We start from the raw sequence: 24,210 nt of genomic DNA on the forward strand, positions 1-24,210 counted from the left end.
GTAGTGACTGGTTATAGTTATAGTAGTGACTGGTTATAATTATAGTAGTGGTAGTGACTGGTTATAGTTATAGTAGTGGTGGTAGTGACTGGTTATAGTAGTGGTAGTGACTGGTTATAGTTATAGTAGTGGTGGTAGTGACTGGTTATAGTAGTGGTAGTGACTGGTTATAGTTATAGTAATGGTAGTGACTGGTTATAGTTATAGTAGTGGTAGTGACTGGTTATAGTAGTGGTAGTGACTGGTTATAGTAGTGGTAGTGGTAGTGTCTACAGTAGTAATGGTAGTGACTGGTTATAGTAGTGGTAGTGACTGGTTATAGTAGTGGTAGTGACTGGTTATAGTAATGGTAGTGACTGGTTATAGTAATAGTAGTGGTAGTGACTGGTTATAGTTATAGTAGTGGTAGTGTCTGGTTATAGTTATAGTAGTGGTAGTGACTGGTTATAGTTATAGTAGTGGTAGTGACTGGTTATAGTTATAGTAGTGGTAGTGACTGGTTATAGTAGTGGTAGTGACTGGTTATAGTTATAGTAGTGGTAGTGACTGGTTATAGTAGTGGTAGTGACTGGTTATAGTTATAGTAGTGGTAGTGACTGGTTATAGTAGTGGTAGTGACTGGTTATAATTATATAAGTGGTAGTGAATGGTTATAGTTATAGTAATGGTAGTGACTGGTTATAGTAGTGGTAGTGACTGGTTATAATTATAGAAGTGGTAGTGAATGGTTATAGTTATAGTAATGGTAGTGACTGGTTATAGTAGTGACTGGTTATAGTAATGGTAGTGACTGGTTATAGTAATAGTAATGGTAGTGACTGGTTATAGTTATAGTAGTGGTGGTAGTGACTGGTTATAGTAGTGACTGGTTATAGTAATAGTAATAGTAGTGACTGGTTATAGTTATAGTAGTGGTGGTAGTGACTGGTTATAGTAGTGACTGGTTATAGTAATGGTAGTGACTGGTTATAGTAATGGTAGTGACTGGTTATAGTTATAGTAGTGGTAGTGACTGGTTATAGTAATGGTAGTGACTGGTTATAGTAATAGTAATGGTAGTGACTGGTTATAGTAATAGTAGTGGCAGTGACTGGTTATAGTAGTGGTAGTGACTGGTTATAGTAATGGCAGTGACTGGTTATAGTAATAGTAGTGGTAGTGACTGGTTATAGTTATAGTAGTGGTAGTGTCTACAGTAGTAATGGTAGTGACTGGTTATAGTAGTGGTAGTGACTGGTTATAGTAATGGTAGTGACTGGTTATAGTAGTGGTAGTGACTGGTTATACTTCAAATAGTGGTAGATAGATGGGACAATTGATTGATTGATTGATTGATTGATTGATTGATTGGTTGGTTGGTTGAATTAGATATCCTGAACATGTGAAAGTTGGTTTTATACCTAACTTGAATGGTTGAAGAGTTACTGTTGGTGTGTTATTTTATGCTAATAATGCAATGTTATATTTTTATAGTTGATTAAAGAAATCTTGTTGTGCTTTGCCTTCAGCACGTTTAATTTGAAAATTGTGGCGTCTGTTGTGTTATTTGTGGGCTATGCTGGACATACGGACCCTACATTGACAGGCATGCCGATGTCTAGCTTCCTCCTTTTGTTATTCTGAGCAGATTGTTCTCCGGCTCTGCATCACTCCTTGCTGTGGTGACGTGCTGTGCTTGGGAGCTGTCCCAGGAATCATGGCACTGAAACTGCAGCGTGAGCACAAAATCAACAGCCAATGATCACACAGACAGACACCTAGAAGGAATGCGTGCGCCTAACATTAGGACAGTCCGAAAGCTGGGATGAAATATAGTTAATGGATACACACGCACCATTGTGTTCTTTGAGCACGGGAATTCGGTGGTTACGAAAACGACGGTGATGTATTGAAAACTAACGACAGCTATGCTCCCTGGAAGCTTTGAACAGCACGCCAACGACAGACAGAGTTTCGCTTTGGATAGTTCTCTATGAACAGATTCTTTGATTCACCATTTGTGATGAATGGCACATCTATGAGAAACCCATACAGATATTCTCAACCAGACATCAACAATGAACCAATGGGATGATGCTTCTGATGTTTCTTGGACCACTCTGGAAGATACTGTGGGAGTAGATTCATCTTTGGGGATGAAATTATGAAAGCCTGTTTTAACTATTTATTGATGTTCTAGCCGAAACAACCCGAATATCCAATGTGTTCTGATACTTGTTTGCGCCAATGGAATATGTTATTAATGGGAAAGGTGCCAAGGCAGTTTGGACTTTTTTAGGGGGTAACACTTCCTGTAAGTAGACATCACATTTTATTCAATGATTTGTAGAGGAGCTTTTTAGCCTTAGTGTCACCGCATGGTGCTGCTAATTCCTCAGTGATGCTGCGTGGTCCAGACATGCTGAAGAGCCGCTGCTGCGTCCTATTTGGTGACCTGAAGGTGCTGTTACTCCGGCCCCCGTCTCCGGTAACGGTATTGATCCCCATGACCGGACACGTACCGGACAGCCATGGGGTCCCTTCAGACGTCAGTGGACCGGACGACAACACGTTAACGGCCCATCAGGGTCCGGGGGACATACGGACTGCCCCGCCACCGGGGGGTGCCAGCGGGCCGGAGAGAGACAGGCTGGCGGGGGGCTCAGGCTGGGTTGATGCGGCAGAGCCACCGGGGGTATTACACTGCAGCAGCTCCTCTGATAGCTGGGCTAAGGACAAGCTGGAACAGAGGTTCTCCTTGTGCAGTTATAGTGAGAGTGGCAGCCTCAGGACACCTGTCTGCAGGATCTGCTTCCAGGGACCTGAAACGGTGATATTGGATAGACCCTTAACACAACACTGGCTTTGTTTTGCTGTTATGATCTGAGTCCTCAGGTGGCATCTCCCAAGAGCCACGGTAGGGTTGGTGTCAGAATCATCAGCTGTCATGTGGCTGAGGAGCTTTTCATCTCAGTAAAGGCTACTTATTCTAGAAGGTGTGACATTTTGTCTGAATTAATGGCCCTTAGACGTTCCTTTGAGTAATAATCCTACACCGCTCCAGTAGCCTCAGAATGGCTCCCCTGCAACCCGCCTCCATCTGTAAGGCATGCCTGGAGAGAGCCCAAATAAGTGGGTGGTCTGTGGTCTCTGGGTAAACAGGGGTCACCATATCAGTGATCGCTGGGCAGAAAAAACCCTCTGTCCCCCTGGTTGATTAATTAGAGACAAACAGAACTACCAAAACAGATTATAGACTGACATTGAGTGTGAACATAAAACAGAGAAACAATTACATGCAGGAGAAATCCAATAATGTTTCCCACTCATTCACACACTGCCTGAAACAGTACAGGACACTGGGAAGTCAGGAACTGTACCTAGGACTATATTCTCCCATCTTTAGTCATGCTATTGTTTGTCTTGGAGACGATATTGATTAATATGTCTCACTACACTATTCAGGAGGAACATGAGAGACTAATTTAAGGTTGAGAGAAATCATGAAACTCATCATGTAATGCAAACTGGAACCCTTTGTTTTTCACATCTTCCAACAAGTTCCAACTTCCATTCTTCACTTTAGTTATCAGGTTGTCCTCTCAACCAGTTGTTCTGTTCTTAGCTGGAGTGCTGACTAGTTATCAGGTTGTCCTCTTAACCAGTTGTTCTGTTCTTAGCTGGAGTGCTGACTAGTTATCAGGTTGTCCTCTTAACCAGTTGTTCTGTTCTTAGCTGGAGTGCTGACTAGTTATCAGGTTGTCCTCTCACCCAGTTGTTCTGTTCTTAGCTGGAGTGCTGACTAGTTATCAGGTTGTCCTCTCACCCAGTTGTTCTGTTCTTAGCTGGAGTGCTGACTAGTTATCAGGTTGTCCTCTTAACTCACCCAGTTGTTCTGTTCTTAGCTGGAGTGCTGACTAGTTATCAGGTTGTCCTCTTAACCAGTTGTTCTGTTCTTAGCTGGAGTGCTGACTAGTTATCAGGTTGTCCTCTTAACCAGTTGTTCTGTTCTTAGCTGGAGTGCTGACTAGTTATCAGGTTGTCCTCTCACCCAGTTGTTCTGTTCTTAGCTGGAGTGCTGACTAGTTATCAGGTTGTCCTCTCACCCAGTTGTTCTGTTCTTAGCTGGAGTGCTGACTAGTTATCAGGTTGTCCTCTTAACCAGTTGTTCTGTTCTTAGCTGGAGTGCTGACTAGTTATCAGGTTGTCCTCTTAACTCACCCAGTTGTTCTGTTCTTAGCTGGAGTGCTGCTCATTATTGGCATTTTTCTCCTGCAGTCAAGTTACAGCACTTGACACAGCTGGGTTTGCATCCCAATGGCACCCTAATACCTTTATAGTGGACTACTTTTGACCAGGGCCGATAGGGAATAGTGTGCCGTTTGGGACCCTTAGTGTAAAGAATGAGAGTACCCAGTAGTTGAGAGGCGATGTGACATGAAGTGACCCTCTGAAATCCCTGGAGTTTAATAATAAATCATATGTTAAATTCACCCCCGACACTAGAAACCTTTTTCACTGTTAAAGCTTTGAAGTTTTTTTTCTCAGACAGGAAATTGATATTCAACACAAGCCAGAGAGGAAGCACGCATAGAGAGGAGGGATTCTTCAAGGCCACACTTCACTTAGAGTGATTCACACGGTGCTTGTTTTATTCAGTAGTGTTCTCTCACTGTGTGTCCTAAATGGCAGCCTATTCCCTGTATAGTGCACTACTTTTGTCCAGTGTCAAAAGTACAGTGTCTCTGTATTTCCTCTCTACTCTGTATTTCCTCTCTACTCTGTATTTCCTCTGTATTTCCTCTGTATTTCCTGTCTACTCTGTATTTCCTCTGTATTTCCTCTCCACTCTGTATTTCCTCTCTACTCTGTATTTCCTCTGTATTTCCTGTCTACTCTGTATTTCCTCTCTACTCTGTATTTCCTCTGTATTTCCTCTCTACTCTGTATTTCCTCTCTACTCTGTATTTCCTCTGTATTTCCTCTCTACTCTGTATTTCCTCTCTACTCTGTATTTCCTCTCTGTGTCACGCCCTGACCATAGTTTACTTTGTATTTTCTATGTTTTGATTGGTCAGGGTGTGATCTGAGTGGGCATTCTATGTTTCATGTCTTGTTTGTCTATTTCTATGTTCAGCCTGATATGGTTCTCAGTCAGAGGCAGGTGTTCGTCATTGTCTCTGATTGGGAACCATATTTAGGTAGCCTGGGGTTCACTGTGTGTTTGTGGGTGATTGTTCCTGTCTATGTGTTTTCACCAGATAGGCTGTTTAGGTTTTCGTTACGTTCATCACGTTCTTTATTTTGTAGTGTTTGTATTGATTCGTGTTTTACGTTTTGTTCATTAAAACATGGATCGCAATCTACACGCTGCATTTTGGTCCGATCCTTGTTCTACCTCTTCATCAGAGGAGGAGATAGAAGAAAACCGTTACAGAATCACCCACCACAAAAGGACCAAGCAGCGTGTCAACAGGCAGGAGCAGCGCGAGGAGAAGCGCAATAAGGATTTCTGGACATGGGAGGAAATCCTCGACGGGAGAGGACCCTGGGCTAAACCAGGGGAGTGTAGCCGCACTAAGGTGCAGCGGGAGAAGAAACAACAGGAACAGCCCAAGGAGGAGTACAGTATGGAGTATACGACTTGGGAGGAGATCGACAGGTGGGCGGCCGACCCAGGGAGAGTGCCGGAGCCCGCCTGGGATTCGCTGGAGCAGTGCGAGGAAGGTTACCGTAGAATGGAGGCGGTGAAAGCAGAGAGGCGCTGGTATGAGAAGGCAGCACGGCGACGCGGAAGGAAGCCCGAGAGGCAGCCCCAAAAATTTCTTGGGGGGGGGCTAACAGGGAGTATGGCTATGCCAGGTAGGAGACCTGGGCAGACTCCCTGTGCTTACCGGGGGGCTAGAGAGACCGGACAGGCACCGTGTTATGCAGTGGTGCGCACGGTGTCTCCAGTGCGGGTGCATAGCCCGGTGCGGTATATTCCAGCTCCGCGTGTCTGCCGGGCTAGATTGAGCGTCGAGCCTAATGCCATGAAGCCGGCTCTACGCAGCTGGTCCCCAGTGCGTCTCCTTGGGCCGGCTTACATGGCACCAGCCTTGCGCTCGGTGTCTCCGGTTCGCCTGCATAGCCCAGTGCGGGCTATTCCACCTCGCCGCACTGGCAGGGCGACCGTGAGCATTCAACCAGGTAAGGTTGGGCAGGCTCGGTGCTCAAGAGCTCCAGTGCGCCTGCACGGTCCGGTTTTTCCAGTACCACCTCCACACCCCAGCCCTCCGGTAGCAGCTCCCCGCACCAGGCTTCCTGTGCGTGTCCTCGGCCCAGTACCACCAGTGCCAGCACCACGCATCAGGCCTACAGTGCGCCTCGCCTGTCCAGCGCTGTCGGAGCCCTCCTCCTCTCCAGCGTTGTCGGAGTCTCCCGCCTGTTTAGCGCTGTTAGAGCCTTCCTTCTCTACAGCGCTGCCGGAGTCTCCCGCCTGTTCAGAACTGCCAGTTAGCAAAGAGCTGCCAGTTAGCATAGAGCTGCCAGTTAGCATAGAGCTGCCAGTTAGCATAGAGCTGCCAGTTAGCATAGAGCTGCCAGTTAGCACGGAGCTGCCAGTCTGCAAGGAGCTGCCAGTCTGCAAGGAGCTGCCAGTCTGCAAGGAGCTGCCAGTCTGCAAGGAGCCGCCAGAGCTGCCTGTCTGCAGGATGCCGCCAAAGCTGCCAGTCTGCAAGGAGCCGCCAGAGCTGCCAGTCTGCAAGGAGCCGCCAGAGCTGCCAGTTAGCATGGAGCAGCCAGGGCCGCCAGTCAGTATGGAGCAGCCAGGGCCGCCAGTCAGCATGGAGCAGCCAGGGCCGCCAGTCAGCATGGAGCAGCCAGGGCCGCCAGTCAGCATGGAGCAGCCAGTCAGCATGGAGCAGCCAGAGCTGCCAGTCAGCATGGAGCAGCCAGTCAGCATGGAGCAGCCAGGGCCGCCAGTCAGCATGGAGCAGCCAGGGCCGCCAGTCAGCATGGAGCAGCCAGGGCCGCCAGTCAGCATGGAGCAGCCAGGGCCGCCAGTCAGCATGGAGCAGCCAGGGCCGCCAGTCAGCATGGAGCAGCCAGGGCCGCCAGTCAGCATGGAGCAGCCAGTCAGCATGAAGCAGCCAGTCAGCATGGAGCAGCCAGAGCAGCCAGTCAGCATGGAGCAGCCAGAGCTGCCAGTCAGCATGGAGCAGCCAGTCAGCATGGAGCAGCCAGAGCTGCCAGTCAGCATGGAGCAGCCAGTCAGCATGGAGCAGCCAGAGCTGCCAGTCATCATGGAGCAGCCAGTCAGCATGGAGCAGCCAGAGCTGCCAGTCGACCAGACTCTCCCAGATCTGCCAGTCGACCAGACTCTCCCAGATCTGCCAGTCGACCAGACTCTTCCAGATCTGCCAGTTGTCCAGACTCTTCCAGATCTGCCAGTCGTCCAGACTCTTCCAGATCTGCCAGTCGACCAGACTCTTCCAGATCTGCCAGTCGACCAGACTCTTCCAGATCTGCCAGTCGACCAGACTCTTCCAGATCTGCCAGTCGACCAGACTCTTCCAGATCTGCCAGTCGTCCAGATTCTCCCAGATCCGCCAGTCGACCAGATTCTCCCAGATCCGCCAGTCGACCAGATTCTCCCAGATCCGCCAGTCGACCAGATTCTCCCAGATCCGCCAGTCGACCAGATTCTCCCAGATCCGCCAGTCGACCAGATTCTCCCAGATCCGCCAGTCGACCAGATTCTTCCAGATCTGCTAGTCGACCAGGATCTGCTGAAACCGCCAGCCAGCCAGGTTCTGGTAGTTTCTACTACCTGCCTGGGCTTCTTCTCAGTGCTGAGCTTCTTCTCAGTGCTGAGCTTCTTCTCAGTGCTGAGCTTCCTCTCAGTGCTGAGCTACCCATCTGTCCCGAGTTACCTCTGTCCCGAGCTGTCCCTCTGTCCCATGTTATCATTGTGGTGGGTAACCTATTTAGGGACGTTTAGGAGGGGGATTAAAACTGTCATGGAGTGGGGTCCACGTCCAGCGCCAGAGCCGCCACCGCGGACAGATGCCCACCCAGACCCTCCCCTATAGGTTCAGGTTTTGCGGCCGGAGTCCGCACCTTGGGGGGGGGGTACTGTCACGCCCTGACCATAGTTTACTTTGTATTTTCTATGTTTTGATTGGTCAGGGTGTGATCTGAGTGGGCATTCTATGTTTCATGTCTTGTTTGTCTATTTCTATGTTCAGCCTGATATGGTTCTCAGTCAGAGGCAGGTGTTCGTCATTGTCTCTGATTGGGAACCATATTTAGGTAGCCTGGGGTTCACTGTGTGTTTGTGGGTGATTGTTCCTGTCTATGTGTTTTCACCAGATAGGCTGTTTAGGTTTTCGTTACGTTCATCACGTTCTTTATTTTGTAGTGTTTGTATTGATTCGTGTTTTACGTTTTGTTCATTAAAACATGGATCGCAATCTACACGCTGCATTTTGGTCCGATCCTTGTTCTACCTCTTCATCAGAGGAGGAGATAGAAGAAAACCGTTACACTCTGCTCTGTATTTCCTCTGTATTTCCTCTCTACTCTGTATTCCCTCTGTATTTCCTCTCTACTCTGTATTTCCTCTCTACTCTGTATTTCCTCTCTACTCTGTATTTCCTCTGTATTTCCTCTCTACTCTGTATTTCCTCTCTACTCTGTATTGCCTCTACTCTGTATTTCCTCTGTATTTCCTCTCTACTCTGTATTTCCTCTCTACTCTCTATTTCTTCTCTACTCTTTATTTCCTCTGTATTTCCTCTCTGCTCTGTATTTCCTCTGTATTTCCTCTCTACTCTGTATTTCCTCTCTACTCTGTATTTCCTCTGTATTTCCTCTCTACTCTGTATTTCCTCTCTACTCTGTATTTCCTCTCTACTCTGTATTTCCTCTGTATTTCCTCTCTACTCTGTATTGCCTCTACTCTGTATTTCCTCTGTATTTCCTCTCTACTCTGTATTTCCTCTCTACTCTCTATTTCTTCTCTACTCTTTATTTCCTCTGTATTTCCTCTCTGCTCTGTATTTCCTCTGTATTTCCTCTCTACTCTGTATTTCCTCTCTACTCTGTATTTCCTCTGTATTTCCTCTCTACTCTGTATTTCCTCTCTACCCTGTATTTCCTCTGTATTTCCTCTGTATTTCCTCTGTATTTCCTCTCTACTCTGTATTTCCTCTCTACTCTGTATTTCCTCTGTATTTCCTCTCTACTCTGTATTTCCTCTCTACTCTGTATTTCCTCTCTACTCTGTATTTCCTCTGTATTTCCTGTCTTCTCTGTATTTCCTCTCTACTCTTTATTTCCTCTGTATTTCCTGTCTTCTCTGTATTTCCTCTCTACTCTGTATTTCCTCTATATTTCCTCTCTACTCTGTATTTCCTCTCTACTCTGTTTCCTCTGTATTTCCTGTCTTCTCTGTATTTCCTGTCTACTCTGTATTTCCTCTCTACTCTGTATTTCCTCTGTATTTCCTCTCTACTCTGTATTTCCTCTCTACTCTGTATTTCCTCTCTACTCTGTATTTCCTCTGTATTTCCTCTCTACTCTGTATTTCCTCTCTACTCTGTATTTCCTCTCTACTCTGTATTTCCTCTCTACTCTGTATTTCCTCTCTGCTCTGTATTTCCTCTGTATTTCCTCTCTACTCTGTATTTCCTCTCTACTCTGTATTTCCTCTGTATTTCCTGTCTTCTCTGTATTTCCTCTCTACTCTGTATTTCCTCTGTATTTCCTCTGTATTTCCTGTCTACTCTGTATTTCCTCTCTACTCTGTATTTCCTCTCTACTCTTTATTTCCTCTGTTTTTCCTGTCTTCTCTGTATTTCCTCTCTACTCTGTATTTCCTCTCTACTCTGTATTTCCTCTCTGCTCTGTATTTCCTCTCTGCTCTGTATTTCCTCTCTACTCTGTATTTCCTCTCTGCTCTGTATTTCCTCTCTACTCTGTATTTCCTCTCTGCTCTGTATTTCCTCTCTGCTCTGTATTTCCTCTCTGCTCTGTATTTCCTCTCTACTCTGTATTTCCTCCCTGCTCTGTATTTCCTCTCTGCTCTGTATTTCCTCTCTGCTCTGTATTTCCTCTCTACTCTGTATTTCCTCTCTGCTCTGTATTTCCTCTCTACTCTGTATTTCCTCTGTATTTCCTCTCTACTCTTTATTTCCTCTCTGCTCTGTATTTCCTCTGTATTTCCTCTCTACTCTGTATTTCCTCTCTACTCTGTATTTCCTTTCTGCTCTGTATTTCCTCTCTGCTCTGTGACTGAGATGCTGCTCCTGTTGTCATAGACACCAGCATCCTGTTTCTATTGATCCAGTCCCTCTAAACAAAAAGGCTATGTAATCCTGTTCAACATACAACAACAGTCAAAAGTTTGGGCACACCTACTCATTCAAGTTTTTTTTTCTTTTTTTCCCTACATTGTAGAATAATAGTGAACACATCAAACATATGCAATAACACATATGGAATCATGTAGTAACCAAAAAGTGTTAAACAAATCAAAATATATTTTATATTTAGCTAACCTTTGCCACCCTTTGCCTTGATGGCAGCTTTGCACACGCTTGGCATTCTCTCAACCAGCTTCATGAAGTAGTCACCTGGAATGCATTTCAATTAACAGGTGTGCCTTGTTAATTTGTGGAATTTCTTTCCTTATTTTCCTTTCCTTGAGTGAATCAGTTGTATTGTGACAAGGTAGGGGTGGTATACAGGAGACAGACCTATTTGGTTAAAGACAAAGTCCATATTGTGGCAAGAACAGCTCAAATAGGCAAAGAGAAATTACAGTTACTTTAAGACATGAAGGTAGTCAATCCGGAAAAATTCAAGAACTTTGAAAGTTTCTTCAAGTGCAGTCACAAAAACTATCAAGCACAATGATGAAACTGGTTTTCACGAGGACTGCCACAGGAATGGAAGACCCAGAGTTTCCTCTGCTGCAGAGGATAATTTCATTAGAGTTATCAGTCTCAGAAATTGCAGCCCAAATCAATCAAATGTATTTATTAAGCCCTTTTTATATCAGCCGATGTCACAAAGTGTTGTACAGAAACCCAGCCTAAGACTCCAAATAGCAAGCAATGCAGGTGTAGAAGCACGGTGGCTAGGAAAAACTCCCTAGAAAGGCCAGCACCTAGGAAGAATCTTGATGTAAGAAGGGCTTTATAAATAAATGTGATTGAGAGAGAGAAAGAGAGAGAATCAGAGGGAGCATACATAAATTCACACAGGACACTGGATAAGACAGGAGAAATACTCCAGATATAACAGACTGACCCTAGCCACCTGACACATAAACTACTGCAGCATAAATACTGGAGACTGAGAGAGGAGGGGTCAGGAGACAAAGATTTCCCCCATGGCACGAACCTGAAGGGGGCACCAACCCAGACAGGAAGATCACGTCAGAGACTCAACCCACTCAAGTGACGCACCCATCTCCACATGTATGGTTCCCACCGTGAAGCATGTAGAAGGAACTGTGATGGTGTGGGGGTGCTTTGCTGGTGACACTGTCTGTGATTTATTTAGAACTCAAGGCCCATTTAACCAGCATGACTACCACAGCATTTTGCAGCGATACACCATCCCATCTGGTTAGCGCTTAGTGGGACTATCATTTGTTTTTCAACAGGACAATGACCCAACACACCTCCAGGCTGTGTAAGGGCTATTTGACCAATAAGGAGAGTGATGGAGTGCTGCATCAGATGACCTGGCCTCCACAATCACCCGACCTCAACCCAATTGAGATGGTTTGGGATGAGTCGGACCGTAGAGTGATAGAAAAGCATCTAAGTGCTCAGCATATGTGGGAACTCCTTCCAGACTGTTGCAAATGCAGGTGAAATTGGTTAAGAGAATGCCAAGAGTGTACAAAGCTGTCATCAAGGCAAAGGGTGGTAACTTTGAAGAATCTGAAATATAAAATATATTTTGATTTGTTTAACAGTGTTTTTGGTAACTACATGATTCCATGTGTTATTTCATAGTTGTGATGTCTTCACTATTATTCTACAATGTAGAAAATAGTAAAAAAATAATGTTTTACTTTTGACTGGTACTGTATTATGCCAGTGAGGAATTATGGGCCTTTGGTTTCAACTGCTGTGTAATGTAATGTGTCCCACAGGGGGAGCTGCTGAGCCCATGTCGCTGCAGTGGGTCGGTTCGCTGTATCCACCAGCCCTGCCTCATCAAGTGGATCAGTCAGAGAGGATCCTGGGCCTGTGAGCTCTGCTACTACAAGTACCAGGTCATCAGCATCAGCACCAGGAACCCGCTACAGGTGAGCTACCACGCCAGCAATGAAATCTCTTTTAAAAACAAAATACACCCTATTGAACAGCGGGAATGTGACGAGACAGACACACAGGCACAGACACGCGCATACACACACAGGTACAGTACAGACACACGCATATATACACACACACACAGGTACAGACACACGCATACACACACACATTGATCCTGTAGATAAGGGGTAGTAGAGTGGTGGCCTGAAGGCACACACTGAATCAAATCAAATCAAATGTATTTATATAGCCCTTCTTACATCAGCTGATGTCACAAAGTGCTGTACAGAAACCCAGCCTAAAACCCCAAACAGCAAGCAATGCAGATGTAGAAGCACGGTGGCTTGGAAAAACTCCCTAGATGTGTTGTGAAATCTGTTGTGAATGTATTGTAATGTTTTTATAATTATATAAACTGCCTTGGCAGGAACTAATGGGATCCATAATAAACCCCAGGAAGAGTAGCTGCTACCTTGGCAGGAACTAATGGGATCCATAATAAACCCCAGGAAGAGTAGCTGCTACCTTGGCAGGAACTAATGGGGATCCATAATAAACCCCAGGAAGAGTAGCTGATGCCTTGATGGGAACTAATGGGGATCCATAATAAACCCCAGGAAGAGTAGCTGCTGCCTTGGCAGGAACTAATGGGGATCCATAATAAACCCCAGGAAGAGTAGCTGCTGCCTTGGCAGGAACTAATGGGGATCCATAATAAACCCCAGGAAGTGTAGCTGCTGCTTTGGCAGGAACTAATGGGGATCCATAATCAACCCCAGGAAGAGTAGCTGCTGCCTCGGCAGGAACTAATGGGGATCCATAATAAACCCCAGGAAGAGTAGCTGATGCCTTGGCAGGAACTAATGGGGATCCATAATAAACCCCAGGAAGAGTAGCTGCTGCCTTGGCAGGAACTAATGGGGATCCATAATAAACCCCAGGAAGAGTAGCTGCTGCCTTGGCAGGAACTAATGGGGATCCATAATAAACCCCAGGAAGAGTAGCTGCTGCCTTGGCAGGAACTAATGGGGATCCATAATAAACCCATTACAGCAGTAGATCTAATTTTCAAACAGACAATGGTGCATTTGTGTTTACAGTATCTCCGTCCCTCCCTCCCTCAGTGGCAGTCCATCTCCCTGGCGGTGATAGAGAAGGTTCAGATAGCTGCAGCGATTCTGGGGTCTATGTTCCTGGTGGCCAGTCTGTCCTGGCTGGTCTGGTCCTCCTTCAGCCCCTCGGCACGCTGGCAGAGACATGACCTGCTTTTCCAGATCTGCTACGGCATGTACGGATTCATGGACATCGTCTGCTTCGGTGAGGCTGAGCCCTATTCTAGTTTACAACCGTGGCTCACTGACAGTCAATGTAATGGATGGCAGTTGCTTGTTCTTCAGATTATCTCACTCTGAAATCCCCTTACTGTATGTGAGTGGAATGCTATAGACACTGAGAGAATGAATGGCAGAAATTATGAATTATCAATTTGATAGATCTGTATAGTTTTGCCTACAGGTCTAACGTGAGAATACTTTGTCATTATATATTGATTTAGCTCATCTGGGCTTCAATCCTTTACTCCAGAGGTAGGCAACTCAGTTCCTGGAAGTGCTTCAGGAACTATAGGATTTTGTCCCCACTAGGCATCACACCAGAACAGATAATTGATCAGATCAGTGAATGACTAAATTCAACACACCTGGTCTTCCAGGTCAGTTCAATCAAAAACATGAAGTGGCTCCAGTGCCTGTGATCCTCCAGGACCAGGGTTGTCTACGCCTGATGTAGGACCAAGGTTGTCTACCCCTGATGAAGATAGTGACTGTGGCCCTCCATGACCAGGGTTGTCTACGCCTGATGTAGGACCAAGGTTGTCTACCCCTGATGAAGATAGTGACTGTGGCCCTCCAGGACCAGGGTTGTCTAATCCCGATGTAGGACCAGGGTTGTCTAACCCTGATGTAGGACCAGGGTTGTCTAACCCTGATGTAGGACCAGGGTTGTCTAACCCTGATGTAGGACCAGGGTTGTCTAACCCTGATGTAGGACCAGGGTTGTCTAACCCTGATGTAGGACCAGGGTTGTCTACCCCTGATGTACTCTGTTGAGTCTTTAGTTTTAAACATACTGTAACATTCCTTTCTGCAGATAAACTCATCCTCTGCAGTGTTTTATATACACTGACTAGAGTCCTTGTTAGGGCTGGAGAGTGAGAGTCTGTCTGATAGATGACTGACCAGAGTCCTTGTTAGGGCTGGAGAGTGAGTCTGTCTGATAGATGACTGACGAGAGTCCTTGTTAGGGCTGGAGAGTGAGACTCTGTCTGATAGATGACTGACGAGAGTCCTTGTTAGGGCTGGAGAGTGAGAGTCTGTCTGATAGATGACTGGAACGTAAAACCCCAAACAGCAAACAATGCAGATGTAGAAGCACCTCTGCTGTTTCTACAGTAGATGGAAGCATAGTCTCCAACTCAGCACGTCTTTCAATCCTCAATTCCTCCTTTTTGATATGTAACTCTAGCAAGAAAACCACATCTTCTGACAATCTCTTTAAATGTTGACGAATCTTCTGCTTTTTTTGAGCCATCATGGAGTTGGTGTACATTCCATGTGATAAGTAGTATTTTGTTGGTCTTTACTTAGAATCAAAGTTAGCCTAGTTCGTTCCATCTATCATTGAATAACCCGATAAAACATTTTAGCAGACATACCATATGAAGGCGGTGGACGTGCCGTGGATATGGGAGAACCATAGTGTGAATACATAGTTATTGTATACATTACATAAATAAAACGTGTGAACGTGTAGGCTGAGCAGACATTTAACAGAGATCACACAAAAAAAACATTACGTTTCTCTCCTAATGTACCAAAAGCCTGTGGATTATGTCATTGTAAATACATTGGAGAAGTACTGCCACTTAAGTACTGTGGTCAGTCTGTAAAACCTTGTGAATTAAATTGAAGTATAGTGGCTGGTGGGCTCTACTTGGGAGAGTGGATCCACCGAAAGACCGAAGTGAGATGAGTGGAAACACCACACATACTTCAGAGAAGTGTCTGATCCCCTCCCAGCCACCCCTTCCGTCCCCCCCTCCCAGCCCCCTCACCCAGCTAGCCTGCCCTCCCAGCCCCCCCTCCCAGCCCGCCCTCCCAGCCCCCCCTCCCAGCCCCCTCACCCAGCCATCCCTCCCAGCCCCCTCACCCAGCCATCCCTCCTAGCCCCCTACCCAGCCACCCCTCCCAGCCACCCCTCCCAGCCACCCCTCCCAGCCACCCCTGCCAGCCACCCCTCCCAGCCACCCCTGCCAGCCACCCCTCCCAGCCACCCCTCCCAGCCACCCCTCCTAGCCACCCCTCCCAGCTACCCTCCCAGCCACCCCTCCCAGCCACCCCTCCCAGCCACCCCGTCCTCATCCCTCGGAGAGAGCCCATCTCCATTCTCACCAATAAACACAATTGGATCTTAGGTATAATGGCAAACAAGGAATACTAATTACTCAACATTCTCTACTAATCTGTCCAGAACTCTTATTCATTTTACAGCAGATTTACAAGCCAAGCCTGTCCCTACCTCCCATCCTTGCCCACCTTTGCACATCCAAGCCAAGACAAGCCTGTCCCTACCTCCCATACTCGCCCACCCTTGCCCACCCATGCCAAGACAAGCCTGTCCCTACCTCCCATCCTCATCACCCAAGCCAAGACAAGCCTGTCCCTACCTCCCATCCTTGCCCACCTTTGCCCACCCAAGCCAAGACAAGCCTGTCCCTACCTCCCATCCTCACCCACCCAAGCCAAGACAAGCCTGTCCCTACCTCCCATCCTTGCCCACCTTTGCCCACCCAAGCCAAGACAAGCCTGTCCTTAACTCCCATCCTCGCCCAACCAAGCCAAGACAAGCCTGTCCCTACCTCCCATACTTGCCAACCCTTGCACACCCAAGCCAATCCAATCTTGGCCTATCAGCTAAGCCGAGAGCCCATGTGCTATTTAAGAGTGTCTGGCCCACTGCTCCAGTTGTCTTGATAGATGTGGAGGGTTAACTCCTTTAGTTGTATTGAGAAATGTGGAGGGTCAACTCCTCTAGTTGTCTGGATAGATGTGGAGGGTCAACATCTTTAGTTGTCTTGATAGATGTGGAGGGTTAAACTCCTCTAGTTGTCTTGATAGATGTCGAGGGCCAACTCCTTTAGTTGTCTTGATAGATGTGGAGGGTCAACTCCTTTAGTTGTATTGAGAAATGTGGAGGGTCAACTCCTCTAGTTGTCTTGATAGATGTCGAGGGCCAACTCCTTTAGTTGTCTTGATTGATCTGGAGGGTCAACTCCTTTAGTTGTCTTGATAGATGTGGAGGGTCAACTCCTTTAATTGTCTTGATAGATGTGGAGGGTCAACATCTTTAGTTGTCTTGATAGATGTGGAGGGTCAACTCCTTTGTCTTGATAGATGTGGAGGGTCAACATCTTTAGTTGTCTTGATAGATGTGGAGGGTCAACTCCTTTAGTTGTCTTGATAGATGTGGAGGGTCTACACCTTTAGTTGTCTTGATTGATGTGAAGGGTCAACACCTTTAGTTGATTTCTAGACAAACAATCCTTTATCTGATTTCCCTGGTTTCGTTTTGCTCCACCTTTTATGTTTGCTTCCTGTCTAAGTTTGGTGTGGTTTTTCTTTTGTTTGCCTCTTCTTGAGCAAATGTTATGGGTGCTCATGTTGGGTGTCTTTCAGTTCCTGTTGTTGTTGCTAGTCAACTTTCAGGGGACACCCCCATGAGTATCTTTCAGAAACCCTCCTAAAACCCCACCTGTTTTGTTTTGGTTGTTGTCAGTGACTCTTTGTTAGTTGTAATTAGTAACATCCACTAATTAATACATACCATACGAAATGTAACATGTCATACTAAATTAACTGTCTGCAATTTATATACAGAATAATACAAAATGCTCTGAGACCACGTTGCGTCAATATTCTCAAGGACAATGTTCTCATGTTTCGTCTTATTCTGTTTTCTTGTTGGTCCCATTCATCTTCTAAAGTTTGCAAATTTGTTTCCTAAATGCTATTTTTTTTGTCTTGTTCATTCATGTGCACACCTTGTTTTGTGCATTTATGATACGATAGCCTCTACTGTCTTTTAGAGCTAATCAATTTCTTACAAACAGATTGTAGCAAGTTGTTGTGAGCGTTGAACGTATTAGCTGTGTTTTACCGGATAGGATTTAGTTGTTCATTACTCTCGTCTCCAAGTGGCTCTTTGTCTTTTCCTGTTAGGGAAGCCATGACTTGTTGGATTATTGCTCTGTTTTAGAAACTGATTGGGTCGCTGTTGGACAAAACAAATCACTCACACTCTCCCAGTTATGTGAGGATGTGTTGATTTATCAAGTTGAGTCTTGATTTCAACTCTGTCTGGTTTCTTCATACAACCACAGTTGTGTTGGTACACACAGAGCTACTCCCTCCCCATGCATCAACAACCAATCAGACAGAGGTACTCACTCCCCATACATCAACAACCAATCAGACAGAGCTACTCATTCCCCATGCATCAACAACCAATCAGACAGAGCTACTCACTCCCCATGCATCAACAACCAATCAGACAGAGCTACTCCCTCCCCATGCATCAACAACCAATCAGACATAGCTACTCACTCCCCACGCATCAACAACCAATCAGGCAGAGCTACTCACTCCCCATGCATCAACAACCAATCAGACAGAGCTACTCACTCCCCAATGCGCCAAAAACCAATCAGACAGAGCTACTCCCTCCCCATGCATCAACAACCAATCAGACATAGCTACTCACTCCCCACGCATCAACAACCAATCAGGCAGAGCTACTCACTCCCCATGCGTCAACAACCAATCAGACAGAGCTACTCACTCCCCACGCATCAACAACCAATCAGACAGAGCTACTCCCTCCCCAATGCGCCAACATTCTGAGGACGCACCAATAATCACTTCTAACACCTGAGATGAGATATTATCGGGAACCCCTCTGTACGAATGTTTCACCTGTGGAAATCCCAGAACACAGATGTTGGCATGTCTCACTCACTGTCACAAACAGTGTATAGTATCATATTTATAATGTCTTATGGGAAGGTTTATGGATCATATCAGAGCCATTTACTTCAAATGTGTCTAGATGTATCTATGCAGTAGGACTCTATGCAGTAAGACTCTATGCAGTAAGACTCTATGCAGTAAGACTCTATGCAGTAGGACTCTATGCAGTAGGACTCTATGCAGTAAGACTCTATGCAGTAAGACTCTATGCAGTAAGACTCTATGCAATAGGACTCTATGCAGTAAGACTCTATGCAGTAAGACTCTATGCAGTAAGACTCTATGCAGTAGGACTCTATGCAGTAGGACTCTATGCAGTAAGACTCTATGCAGTAAGACTATGCAGTAAGACTCTATGCAGTAAGATCCTGACTGTGCTTCTGATTGTTTAATGCAAGATCATCTGACTAATATTCATATCTCTTATCTTCCCGCTGCAGCTCTAATCATCCATGAAGGACCTTCAGTGTTCCGTATCTTTAACCGGTGGCAGGCTGTCAACCAGCAGTGGAAGGTTCTCAACTATGACAAGACCACTGACAGTGAGAGCCTGAAGACAGCAGCCACAGTGCGGACTCTCTCTCAGCCTCAGTCTAGCCAGAGAAACCAGGCTGGGACAGGATTAGGACCCTCCTCTGCCACCTCCCCTCTGGCTGCTGCCACCACAGCACCGGACTTAGCTACAGCATCACCAGCTACAGCGATTGGGCAGGTCACACAGGGTTCCACTGAGCAGGCCAGGGGGACAGCTGGACCAGACCAACACTGTGCTGCCTACAATATCCTCCACCTTCTCAGCCACCTGAGGCAGCCAGAGGCCCACGGCTACCCCAGCCACAGCACCCGGGAGCTGGTCATGAGAGTCACTACAGTCTGAGGCTCTGACTGAGGCCTTGTCAAGGAGAGATTTGACATTGAAATGGAAGGCCTTGGTCTAAAAGGACCAACAATGTTTAAAATGCACCGTTGATGACCTTAAAAACATGATCCCCCCTGTGGAAACATCAGTGGGGGGGTGTTTTCTGTCTATAGTAAAGCCCTTTTGTGTGGAAAAACTCATTCTGATTGGCTGAGCTCCCCGGTGGGTGGGCCTATGCCCTCCCTAACCCACCCATTGCTGAGCCCCTGCCCAGTCATGTGAAATCCATAGATTAGGGACTAAAACATTTATTTCAATTGACTGATTTCCTGATATGAAGTGTAACTCAGTAAACTCTTTGAAATTGTTGCATGTTAGCTTTCCTATTTTTGTTCAGTTTATTAGACTGGAGTGGATGAACACGTGTAGGTAGTCTACAAGACACTACAGGAGACTCTACAAGAGACTACAGGAGACTCTACAAGAGACTACAGGAGACTCTACAGGAGACTACAGGAGACTCTACAGGAGACTCTACAGGAGACTCAAGGAGACTCTACAGGAGACTACAGAAGACTCTACAGGAGACTCTACAGGAGACTCTACAGGAGACTACAGGAGACTCTACAGGAGACTACAGGAGACTCTACAGGATACTCTACAGGAGACTACAGGAGACTCTACAGGAGACTCTACAGGAGACTACAGGAGACTACAGGAGACTCTACAGGAGACTCTACAGGAGACTACAGGAGACTCTACAGGAGACTACAGGAGACTCTACAGGAGACTCTACAGGAGACTACAGGAGACTCCACAGGAGACTCCACATGAGACTCTACAGGAGACTACAGGAGACTCTACAGGAGACTCTACAGGAGACTACATGAGACTACAGGAGACTCCACAGGAGACTCCACATGAGACTCTACAGGATACTACAGGAGACTCTACAGGATACTCTACAGAAGACTCCACATGAGACTCTACAGGATACTACAGGAGACTCTACATGAGTCTCTACAGGAGACTTTTGAAGTATCTCCATCATATTAAAACGTTGTGACAGGTTGTGTTTATCACATAAATGCTAATACGTTTCATTTAAAAAGTTAAATGACACATATTTAGGCTATATTGAAGCGTTATTCAAATGATATTTTCACTGCAGTTTACAGTCTAGAGTATAATTGTACTCACTAGAAAACAATAATGCAATATGTATTGTATTGTGGTGCTGTAGGTGTTCGAATCGATGCGACCTGCACATTCATTCATTCAAAACCTATTTTTTAAGAGGCTAAAATCATGATTTGGTCAAACAGTAAAGTACATTATCCTCATATAGTGAAAGTGTCTGCCCGCCTGCCCCTGTACCTGTTTTGCTTCTGTGTCAAGTGAGTCACTCTCTTTCTCTCCTTTCCTGGGGGAGAAAAATGCTGGAGATAGTGATCTGAGTTTAAACTCAGTTGGTGAATCAGCCTATGACATTTAGAGCACATAAAGATGAAGCCAAATTCATCTCTGTTGAACAAAAAAAACATCTGAACATTCGGGAGCCCAAATGCAACAGTAAAATATAAAAATAACATAACAACCATCATGACAATCACTGGATTAGAATGCACATTTTCTACATTCAAATATTTTTCATCACAACATGAAAAGATGAAGCAACTTATTTCTCCAGTAACATCTCTGTAGTCGATTACACATGTTAATAAAGCACTTAATGACTTCATGAAATGAGTTATATTGCGTGATACCTCAAAAACAAATAACTTGGACAAAATAATAGGCTGGTGCCCCTAACAAAAACTTAATGGGGCAAATGTTAGTCTAGAGTTACAAGGTGAATGTCCTCCTTGTTAGTCTGGAGTTAGAAGGTGAATGTCCTCAATGTTAGTCTAGAGTTACAAGGTGAATGTCCTCCTTGTTAGTCTGGAGTTACAAGGTGAATGTCCTCCTTGTTAGTCTGGAGTTACAAGGTGAATGTCCTCTTAGTCTGGAGTTACAAGGTGAATGTCCTTCATGTTAGTCTGGAATTACAAGGTGAATGTCCTCCATGTTAGTCTGAAACTACAAGGGGAATGTCCTCCATGTTAGTCTGGAGCTACAAGGGGAATGTCCTCCATGTTAGTCTGAAACTACAAGGGGAATGTCCTCCATGTTAGTCTGGAGCTACAAGGGGAATGTCCTCCATGTTAGTCTGGAGTTACAAGGGGAATGTCCTCCATGTTAGTCTGGAGCTACAAGGTGAATGTCCTCCATGTTAGTCTGGAGTTACAAGGGGAATGTCCTCCATGTTAGTCTGGAGTTACAAGGTGAATGTCCTCCATGTTAGTCTGGAGTTACAAGGTGAATGTCCTCCATGTTAGTCTGGAGTTACAAGGGGAATGTCCTTTTAGTCTCGAGCTACAAGGGGAATGTCCTCCATGTTAGTCTGGAGTTACAAGGTGAATGTCCTCCATGTTAGTCTGGAGTTACAAGGTGAATGTCCTTCATCTTAGTCTGGAGTTACAAGGGGAATGTCCTCTTAGTCTGGAGTTACAAGGTGAATGTCCTCCATGTTAGTCTGGAGTTACAAGGGGAATGTCCTCCATGTTAGTCTGGAGTTACAAGGGGAATGTCCTCCATGTTAGTCTATAGCTACAAGGTGAATGTCCTCCATGTTAGTCTGGAGTTACAAGGTGAATGTCCTTCATGTTAGTCTGGAGTTACAAGGTGAATGTCCTCTTAGTCTGTAGTTACAAGGTGAATGTCCTCCATGTTAGTCTGGAGCTACAAGGTGAATGTCCTCTTAGTCTGGAGTTACAAGGTGAATGTCCTCCATGTTAGTCTGGAGTTACAAGGTGAATGTCCTTCATGTTAGTCTGGAGTTACAAGGTGAATGTCCTTCATGTTAGTCTGGAGTTACAAGGTGAATGTCCTTCATGTTAGTCTGGAGTTACAAGGGGAATGTCCTCCATGTTAGTCTATAGCTACAAGGGGAATGTCCTCCATGTTAGTCTGGAGTTACAAGGGGAATGTCCTCCATGTTAGTCTGGAGTTACAAGGGGAATGTCCTCTTAGTCTGGAGCTACAAGGTGAATGTCCTCTTAGTCTGGAGCTACAAGGTGAATGTCCTCCGTGTTAGTCTGGAGTTACAAGGGGAATGTCCTCCATGTTAGTCTGGAGCTACAAGGTGAATGTCCTCCATGTTAGTCTGGAGCTACAAGGGGAATGTCCTCCATGTTAGTCTGGAGTTACAAGGTGAATGTCCTCCATGTTAGTCTGGAGCTACAAGGTGAATGTCCTCCATGTTAGTCTGGAGTTACAAGGTGAATGTCCTCCATGTTAGTCTGGAGTTACAAGGTGAATGTCCTCTTAGTCTGGAGTTACAAGGTGAATGTCCTCCATGTTAGTCTGGAGTTACAAGGGGAATGTCCTCCATGTTAGTCTGGAGTTACAAGGGGAATGTCCTCCATGTTAGTCTGGAGTTACAAGGGGAATGTCCTCCGTGTTAGTCTGGAGTTACAAGGGGAATGACCCTAATAAAGTTTATAAATGTTTGTGAAGGTTTGGTGTGGTCTGGCTATCAGCCGACTAAACTATGGTGTGAAGGCAGTATCTAAAAATATCATGTATATCTTTATAAAAAATATATTATTGTAGAAAATGAACAAATTTGCCTCCTTCTGTAATTCATGTTGGTGTCGTAGCCACAGGCATATCTCTCTCTCTCTGGGGCCAGACCTTAGCTCCTCATCCTATAGATCTCTCTCTCTCTCTCTCTCTCTCTCTCTCTCTTTCTCTCTCTCTCTCTCTCTCTCTCTCTCTCACCTCTCTCTCTCTCTCTCTCTCTCTCTCTCTCTCTCTCTGTCTCTGTCTCTCTTCTCACTCCTCTCTCTCTCTCTCTCTCTCTCCCCCCCCTCTCTCTCTCTCTCTCTGTCTCTGTCTCTCTTCTCACTCCTCTCTCTCTCTCTCTGGGTCTAAGCTTCTCTTCCTTTCTATTTATTTTTTAAATATGAATATCACACAGTGGACATCTAAGTCTACAGGCCTATACATACAATGCCCTTATGCCCTCTGACAGCTGAACCGTGAGCTGGACAATTATTGTTTAATGGAAGTAGAAACCAATAAAACAATAGGCTATAAAGTTTTGAATATGTTCTGATGGCCTAATGGGTTATGCACCCAATGCATATAGATGACCGGTAAATTCATCAAAAGTCCAATGAATTAAAATCTTCCCGGGGCACTTGTCCGGCGCCACATTTTTTAAACGGAAACCCTGCTATTTAGGATAATTGTATTGTCATAAAATAAAAGTCATACTTTTATATAACAATATTAAACAACTCACCTAGAAGTGTTTCCTTCAGTCTGATTACTATAATCTAATGAGTTGCAATGTCCCAGAAATGGGGCGGCAGATAGCCTAGTGGTTAGAGCGTTGGACTAGCAACCAAAGGGTTTTAAGATCGAATCCATGAGCTGACAAGGTAAAAATCTGTTGCTCTGCTCCTGAACAAGGCTGTTAACCCACTGATCCTAGGCCGTCATTGTAAATGTTCTTGTTCCTAGTTAAATAAAGGTCAAATAAAAAAATGGTTCACCTGTCTTGGAGTACCTGATGGTCAAGTGCCAACCTGTCTACCTCCTGAGGGAATTTCAGCTGTTATTGTGACTGTTGTATACATTCCACAAGAAAAATAACAAGATGGCACTTATCAAACTGTATGAGGTTTGAAGAAGCTGGAAAACGTGTTGTTGGTATTCCTCGTCATTAAGACACGTGATGCCAATCTTCCATCAACACTTGTCCTTCGCGGCTAGAGGTGATAAACTCATAGACCACTATTACTAGGGGTGATAAACTCATAGACCACTATTACTAGGGGTGATAAACTCATAGACCACTGTTACTCTACCCACAACCACTATGGGGCGATAAACTCATAGACCACTGTTACTAAGGGTGATAAAC

The 24,210-nt window shown here is 45.5% G+C and overlaps 1 protein-coding gene across 1 annotated transcript; it reads left to right on the plus strand.

Moving 5' to 3' along the window:
• The first annotated feature begins 2,279 nt into the window (after positions 1 to 2,279).
• Positions 2,280 to 22,896, plus strand: marchf4b (membrane associated ring-CH-type finger 4b). Its single transcript, XM_021579864.3, has 4 exons — positions 2,280 to 2,809; positions 12,131 to 12,286; positions 13,421 to 13,613; positions 18,820 to 22,896. The coding sequence occupies exons 1-4, from the start codon at positions 2,381 to 2,383 to the stop codon at positions 19,254 to 19,256; spliced, it is 1,215 nt and encodes a 404-aa protein (XP_021435539.1). The 5' UTR covers positions 2,280 to 2,380; the 3' UTR covers positions 19,257 to 22,896.
• Positions 22,897 to 24,210: the final 1,314 nt, after the last annotated feature.

Source organism: Oncorhynchus mykiss, chromosome 22, assembly GCF_057628025.1.
Source record: "Oncorhynchus mykiss isolate SJ-2025 chromosome 22, ASM5762802v1, whole genome shotgun sequence".
NCBI classification, from domain to species: Eukaryota; Metazoa; Chordata; class Actinopteri; order Salmoniformes; family Salmonidae; genus Oncorhynchus; species Oncorhynchus mykiss.

Bases quoted from the DNA above. Each gene is read 5' to 3' on its own strand.
- marchf4b (XM_021579864.3), top strand. From the start codon at position 2,381: ATGCTGCGTGGTCCAGACATGCTGAAGAGCCGCTGCTGCGTCCTATTT. The intron at 2,810-12,130 runs GTGATATTGGAT...TGTGTCCCACAG, and splicing joins GCTTCCAGGGACCTGAAACG to GGGGAGCTGCTGAGCCCATG. The intron at 13,614-18,819 runs GTGAGGCTGAGC...TTCCCGCTGCAG, and splicing joins CATGGACATCGTCTGCTTCG to CTCTAATCATCCATGAAGGA.